This window comes from Orussus abietinus, unplaced genomic scaffold (assembly GCF_000612105.2).
Source record: "Orussus abietinus isolate OABI.00-Male unplaced genomic scaffold, Oabi_2.0 scaffold400, whole genome shotgun sequence".
Taxonomy (NCBI): Eukaryota; Metazoa; Arthropoda; class Insecta; order Hymenoptera; family Orussidae; genus Orussus; species Orussus abietinus.
The window spans coordinates 1-7,941 of record NW_019394546.1 but is presented as its reverse complement, the minus strand read 5'-3'; the positions used below and the strand labels follow the sequence as shown (position 1 = coordinate 7,941).

Genomic DNA, 7,941 nt, shown 5'->3' with positions numbered 1-7,941 from the left:
TCAAGTAAACATTACACGAGTTCACGGGATTCGTTATTTCGTTGAGAATTTAAATTAGAGCTCTGGGATATACAAAGGTATACGAAATCATTAATTCTTGGTCCACGACAAAGAATTTAGAAGTCCTATAGAATCCCAGATCCTATGTTAGCGCTTGATGCTCTAAAAGTTGGCTAACAAACCAGAAGTGGGGGTAAAAGAGAGATCGCACGTGTTAGCCAACGATATCTCACGTACGGGAGGAAGAGAGACGCATATAGAAAGGCGAGTATTGGGTGTAAGATAAAGAAAGAATGCAATCGCTATATATCGCCATAAGATTAAGAGAGATGGAGAGATGATTACAGCGCCGGCATCCGTTGGCTAACATACTATTTATCGAGCATCGAACGTCCGTGTCCTTCTGGGCTTCTATGGAGACTTCTGAATTCTTTGTCCACGATGGCTCTGATATCCTGGTAACCTGTGTGAAGTTGACAACTAGCATTCCATACTATTATAGTCAAAGATTGTGTGCATTCAGCGGAGACAACTGTTGAGTGATCGGTGAGCGCTCATCTGCTGAATGGGTACGTTCACTCAACATGTTTACTGATCAGATGCCATTTTATGTATCACAAATTTTCAACGCTACCTACGCTCAATGTGTTGGGTAGATCAAATTCAAATTCAAACCGTGTAGATTCAAGTTTAAGAAGCAAGGATGGCAAATGAAATCAATTATTACAATGAAATGTATGAAGTAAACGATCTTCCGTACGATGTAGTAGAGAGTGCAGAGGTGCATAAAATGTTATAAAATGGTACGTTATTTCGAAATGTATACTTAACCTTAATCTAATGTATTCTACCTTCCTAATATAGACCAAAAAACTAATAATAAATAAATAATTAAGTTAGTATGAACATGTGAGTGTTTTNAACACTGGATGCCGCCATATTATGATCACTGAATAGTCCATTCGGCAGAAAATCGCAACATGTTCCCAACTCATCGGTAACCGCTTTTCTCTTCCGAATGCACCCATTGAGACTGGCTTCCTTGCGGATATGCTGCCATCACCGGCCGCACAGAATACCAACGGTGAAAGCAGCGCAAAATGTGAATTGCCGAGTGCGATAAAATTTTTTTTACAAAGAAACTCAACATTTAAAAGCAAATAAAATTAAACCAAAGTAATAAAATGTTACTCTGAAATATTTGTCAATTTCTTAACAGTTCAACTGTTCGTCTATTAAATCAAAGTATACATATTACATTAATTTAACAACATTAGTGTATTACTTGTTAATGAATAAAATGTCTCGAGACATTTTTTATTGTATCTACTTTCGAACGTAGAACCTAAATCATATACTTTTACAATTTATATATTTATGTCTTACATGCACTTTTTTATTGCAGTGCACCAGAATTAAATGTTCGGCATTTTTGAGTGAGGACTATATTTCTTTGATTTTGTGCTACAGTTTCTTTAACTCCATTTAGAGAAATAATTTCTACGAAAAGATTTTTTTCCTCGATGTATTAACTACATTATTCCCCGTTCATTGCAAACCCGTAATCATCGTTCCGTTACGAAAGAGGAAAACCACAGCAGGTTGGAGAGCAATCGAGTGGAAGTGAGAACGCCGTTCAGAGTCTGAAATCCGCGAGAACAAGGAAGATCGGCCATCCGACCGGGCGGGGGGCTCGTATGTACATACCTGTAGTAAACTAAAGAGCCTCCCTCGCCGGCGTGATGTTTATGGCACCTAAACTGTCGCCAGAGGCCCTGAGTGCCACGGGTCGATAATGAATTCCAAATTTCACCAAAATTTGTACTTTACGCCTAGATTCCACCCTCGCGTGCCGTGGTAGAATACTGCCACGTCACAGTATGTACAATAAACACATAAACGATAATTGGTTTTTCAATAATCCTATGTAATAACATCTCATCTTATTAACCGGACAAACCCTATATTATGGCATTTCAGTAAATTTTGTCAATTACCATAACACGATTACTTTGGAAAATGCAGAAAATTTCGTAGAAAACAGATTTGAATGTCATATCTACTCATCGAAGAGATGTCGAAATCGTTGATTTTATTTTTTAGAACTCCATGCAGTCATCTTCTACTGATGTTCGTAATATTTCTTGGGATGGGGGGGGGGGGGAGGAAGATGGACTCAAATAAAGAACATTGGTGCACATGGATTACACGAAGTGCAATGAAACATTATGAACGTTCGATTGATTCCAAATTCACTTCTTGCTGAATAATCGCCAAAACTCCGGTTTTCATTTCTTGCAATGCTTCGAACTCTGTGAGACCGAGACGTCGTTTGTTACTAATGTCATAAATACCACCTGTACCTTCAGTGTGTTCACCCCGAGTACCTCTTACCTGCAACCGAAATTCCGTTTCATCCTTACTTGACGTATTTCGTTTTTCAATTTATGTAACAAACCCACTATACATATGATTTATATCATAACAGTCTACGATTAGGAATCCTCAGTATTTGAGCAATTGTTTAACTACTTTAGTTACTTATTGAAGGATTTTGCAGTTAGTTAATTCAGTGTTTAATAACCCAGGCACCGCTCGAAGAATAATATACGCATATTACTCGTCTGAGTTAGGTCAATAGGTATAGCAAATGTATATCGTCTATCATTCATCTAAAATAAATGTCTTTTGTAAATATATATAGATCTATTTTATGTACATAGCTACACAATATATATCATAGATATCTAAACGACATATATAAATATGTATATCTCTTGTAGATGAAACTTATATATTGACTTTTAATCTATATATATCTACTCATTTCTTGACGTATAAAAAATATATAGTAGCTCTGGTAGGCATCTACCAATGGTCGATCAACAGCGTCGATAATACATTTAGAAAAGTAAAGACATCTCATGCAACCTAACATATTGAATACATACTTAATGTTTATATCTAAATTCCAACTTAATAAAACTGTTAATTACGTCCATACGATGATTTTTTTTTACTTCCTCCTTGGCACATCCATGATTGTTAACCACAATGTAAATTATGATGCATTATCAGACACCGTATGAGGTATAATATACTTATATGGTACATAGAAATTAAGATATAAGTATAGAAAACTTACATCTTATGATATGCATAATAAAAATGTTCCGTGAATATATATGTAAATCTTTTTCACACCTATATTTACAGTACATATATCATAGAAGTTTAAATAATCTATATAGATATCTAAATTATTGGAAAACGTTAAATTCATAGATCATATTTAGATTAATAGTTTGTATTCAGCTTTCACGGACTTATAAAAATGTAGTTGTTGTTACGATGAATAACCGAAATTGGAGAATGTCGACTTTCACCGGTGAATGTCAACAGATACAAAATACGTCGGTGAAAGATCGAACATTTCATTACATTGTTGTACATTCGGACCCTCTCCAGTGTGTGTCGACAATCACAGGTATTAGTGCATGGTGAATGTCAACATTTACCGGTGTAAGTCAGAAATAAGGGTATTTAGAAAATATTTCGGACATACACGAAGCGACTATGTGAATGTTGACATTCACCGGTGAAAGTCGACATTCTCCAGATTTCGGTCATTCACCGTAACAGTGACGTGGTAAATTTTTGCCGCGTCACGATGGCCCCAAACATTTTGCCGATGGTTGCTTTTTCGCAAATTACAGGATTCAAGGTCCGACGGTCACCGATCCGGGGGAAAGGGAAAGCACACCCATAGTTAATTAATTTTAGTTGCGTCTTTTGTTGCAAGTTAATTTAGCAATCAACGGGAACTCTCCCAATTTTCTGTAAGGGAATCATCCGTAATTGTCTGAGTTCCCGGGCGTGCTCTCGAGCACTCGCAGGAATATTTGGAATGAATATTTGGCGAAGTGTTCGAGAGCTCGCAAAATTTCTGTAATGCGAGCGAGGCTTCGGTCATCAGGCCGGAGTATCAACACCGTCGATCTCTCGGAGGTTGCGCGCATGCGCTACCGCTCGTCGCCCCGGCTGTAAGAAGAAACCATCGAAGAAGTCCACGAGGAGCAAGACCAGGACTGGCAATATCGACTGCGGTGCCACGGCCAGCCCGTCGGTTTCACCCGGAGGGTTGTGTCGGCTCCCTATACCCCCTGGTGGCCTTGCCTGCGGGGGCGGGCCGTAGACGGACCCTGACGGTTCCTTTGTAATTATCTGTTATTCGCCATCCAAATTGTTCGACAAGTGATTTTTCTAATTCTTTTAAATCGAATAAATCTGTTAATTTTCTTGATTTCCGTTTTTGATTTTTTGGGCTGACTTCTTCCAAATTTTCTTGCAATTCTTTGAGTATTCCGAATCCCGTAGTCTGGTCTTACCCCATCCTCTCCGAACCTGGCGCGTGCGCTCTGTGCTAGTCGGCCGCACCGCGACGATCGTCGAGGCGGAGGTCGTTCGAGCCTAGTATTTTGATTTTTCTTCGAGTTTTGCGTTTCTGAGATTGTTGAGAGTTGAGATTTTGTTTCTTTGGTCTCTGGGGAGGTCTGGCGCCCAACTTTGTGTCTCGTTCCCGAAATCGGGAAATTTTTGTGTGGTTCGAACGGATCCGTCCAGACGATCGGGCGAAGGTGATGAGCGATCGTCCAGGCGCTGCGGGCTCGTTAATGTCATTCGTCACAGTATATACAGACTGATATATTTACGAAAATATACGTGAAAGTCGACACAAAATACTACTCAGTACTCAGTACATACATAACATATACGAGTATTTTCGTTTACTATTCATTCAGCGGTGCCTGGGAACCCAGCTGTATTTTTTCCCAGTGAAATATAATTCAGTTTCCAGAAATTGAATAATTGCCAAAAAGACACATTTCTGAATAATCTTTACGCATTGATAATAATTTCTGTTTTGAACAGAAATATATATATCGCTTCCTTTACGATTAATTTCTTAATGAATGAATTATTCGCGCACCAACTAGTAGCTTGTTTTTCTATCTCTGAATAAGTTCTTTCTTATGTTTTTCCTATAGTTGTACATATTTTTCATAATTCAATTCTCTTACTTGAAGATTATACGTAGCTGCGAATTGTTCAAACTTTGTATAATCGACGGAGAGGTTGGGAACTTTAATGTGCACCGAGGCACGTATCGTCGTTCCAAGGTTAGTTGGACAAAATGTGAGAAACCCCAGCCGTTCGTGGCGAGAAAAGGGAATTTTTCTTTCAATTTGTTCAACCGCATTAACCAATCTTCCATAAACTTGTGCTAAATTACCACCCGACTGCATTGATATTATTCGCATGTGATCCTCTTCGTTGCACCAAACGAGAAAAGTTCGCACCTCATTAAAAAATATCCCTCTTCCTATAAAATCATGTAAAAAGAAACGCTTTCGTTACTTAACCACGTTGTGGAAACGAAATATTAGTGTAATTCGATAGCTGCCCTCTGGCAAGTAGCTAACAGTAAGTGACATAGTTACCAGTTGGCCAGAAACGATAAGCATTTGCAGCTTGCAAAAAGCGATCTCCCTCCTTGAAAAGAAAGTGCTCGTCCACGAGTCTTTGCTGAGTAGTGCTGTCCATACCTTCTAAGGGATAGTACCTACCTTTTAATTCGCCCGTCATTGACTCGAGTGCATCTCGGACCTTAGATAAGACAAGAATGTACTCGGTGTGTAAAACAGTGAAATAAAAATAAGTAGGTTGCACCAAATGCAGATTTAATCTAATATCAAATGAAATGAGATATAAGTGGGAATAATATATCAATACTGGCAAACCATTTTCGAAATTCTTCCCATTCTACAAATTTTGGAGATTAACGTATTAAAAAATAGTATTATTATTACAGAAAATCTAGTATCATCCTGAAAAATTTCTAAATTTACCTACAGTAACTAAATTAGAGAAAATGAAAAGAAACTTTTGCATACACCTAATGTATACACTTCTTAATTAGTATTTAGTTATTTAAATAAGAAACTGACTTTATTCTGAATTTCGTAATAATGCGAATCCGTCATCGTAGGGTTAAAGGGGTAACCTTCGAGGGATCTTCCACAGCGCACCCTTGTCGATACTATGTATTTTCCTTCGGGATCGAGATCTCCAAGATCCTTCGTATTGCCCCAATTTAATGAAGGATGAAGATCGCTGGGTTTAAACCCGCTGTGATAATCTTCGATTACAGGGTCGAAGAGATCAGAAAAGACACGGTAAGAATCAGGATCCGGAGCATAAAGGCCGACACCGGAATCAGGATTGGCCAATCCCGACTGAATGACCTCGAGCAGGGTTGAGCCATAATTTGATTTTAATGTTTTTACACGGTCAAAAGTGCTACGACTGAGGTGTTTCTTCAGTAAAGAGGTACTCTTTGTAGTTAAGAAGTTTGCGAACCGATTTTCAAGTTCTTGTAACGTTTTTGGGTCGATTTCAGACGACAGAGATCTCTTCTTGCATGAACACAATCGCTTGTCACACATATTCGTAAACGCGGATAACAACAGGACGTCAAAATACAGAATTAACTTTTTACAAAATTATTTCACAAATTGTGACGGAAACTGGATTTCTTTGTTTTCAGAAAAGTGTCACGTCGACAAAAGAATACACACGTTACCTATGCGTATCTCATTTTCATACACGCGGAAACCGAGCGGAATCAACGTGGAACACGGAACACGGAACACGGAACACGGAACGGCCTTGAGACGGCTAAACCCTTACTGCCTAAACCCTAGCGCGTCAAAGGTTTCTTTGCCATGTTCTTCTAGGACTAGGTATTTCGGAGATATACAGTAAAATAAATCCTGCGCTCTGAATGGTCGGTTCCTTAGAGGGGCGTAACTCGGAAACTACGCAGCGTAGGAGAAAACGGAAAAGGAAGTTTCGATTCCGAATGTCGTCCGCCGTCGATCCTCCCGGGTCCCAATCTCCGGTACCTAAACGGACAGGTTCGGTTCAGGTAGGGGGCGTTAGCGATCGGCGCGATGGATAGGGGACCGAATTCCACGGCGAAATTTCCTTTACCATTTTTCTCTACGACCCGTAGTTTCGGAGATACAGCGGAAATAAGAATGCTGCGCTCTGATTGGTCGGTTCTTTGGAGCGGCGAAACTAGGAAACTACGCGGCGTAGGAGAATACGGAAAAGGAAGTTTCGCTTCCAGACGACGTCCGCCGTCGATTCCCCCGGGTCCCAACTTCCGGTACCTGAACGGACAGGTTCGGTTCAGGTACGGGGCGTTCGCGACCGGCGCGATGGATAAGGGACCGGATGCCGCGGCGAAACGAGAGATGAGTTGGTAGATTGTTCACGGGTAGGGTGACCTCCGGTCGAGGATGCAGATGGCTAATGTATTTGCCATCTGTTACAACTCTGGGCAGCCCGAGAACCGGCTGAAAAAGCGATGAACTCCTCACAAAAACTCCAAAACCCTACATCTCCTCCGAGAAAATCACAGCCACTAGCTCGAGAGATCAATTTAAACGGAACAAGTTTTCCCATCAAGCTACCGTGGACGCAGTTCGCATCGCGAAAAAAATTGACAAACATCGTTTAACATATTTTACCACCTTCTACCGACAATTGCAGCAAGCTCGACTTCGATTAACTGCCCATGATGATTTTACCAAAAATGGCTGCTTCCAGGTGATCCACCTAAACCTGCAAAGGGGCACAAAAGTACAGGTAAAACCGAAAATTGAAGGAACGCCAGGAAGTCGCCAGATTCTCCGAAGTAGCCCACCTAAAGCCGAAAGGGAACACGAAGGCACAAACGAAGCCATTGGGAAAGCGAGAAAGAGACGGTGATACAAGAGCTAATGACTTGATAACTTAACCATTAAAGTCAAGAATATTTCGCGGTGCATCGATCTCGTATAATTGACCCAGAAAAAATATATTCAATTATACATT

At 40.1% G+C, this 7,941-nt stretch overlaps 1 protein-coding gene across 1 annotated transcript; it reads right to left on the bottom strand.

Annotated features, from left to right (window-relative positions):
* Window positions 1-2,215: 2,215 nt before the first annotated feature.
* LOC105702827 (arginine kinase) lies at window positions 2,216-6,506 on the bottom strand. Its single transcript, XM_012430699.1, has 4 exons — window positions 6,009-6,506; window positions 5,502-5,667; window positions 5,082-5,383; window positions 2,216-2,394 (listed from the first exon to the last, which is right to left on the bottom strand). Exons 1-4 carry the CDS (start codon window positions 6,504-6,506, stop codon window positions 2,227-2,229), a joined length of 1,134 nt encoding a protein of 377 aa, XP_012286122.1. The 3' UTR covers window positions 2,216-2,226.
* Between the last annotated feature and the right edge of the window lie 1,435 nt (window positions 6,507-7,941).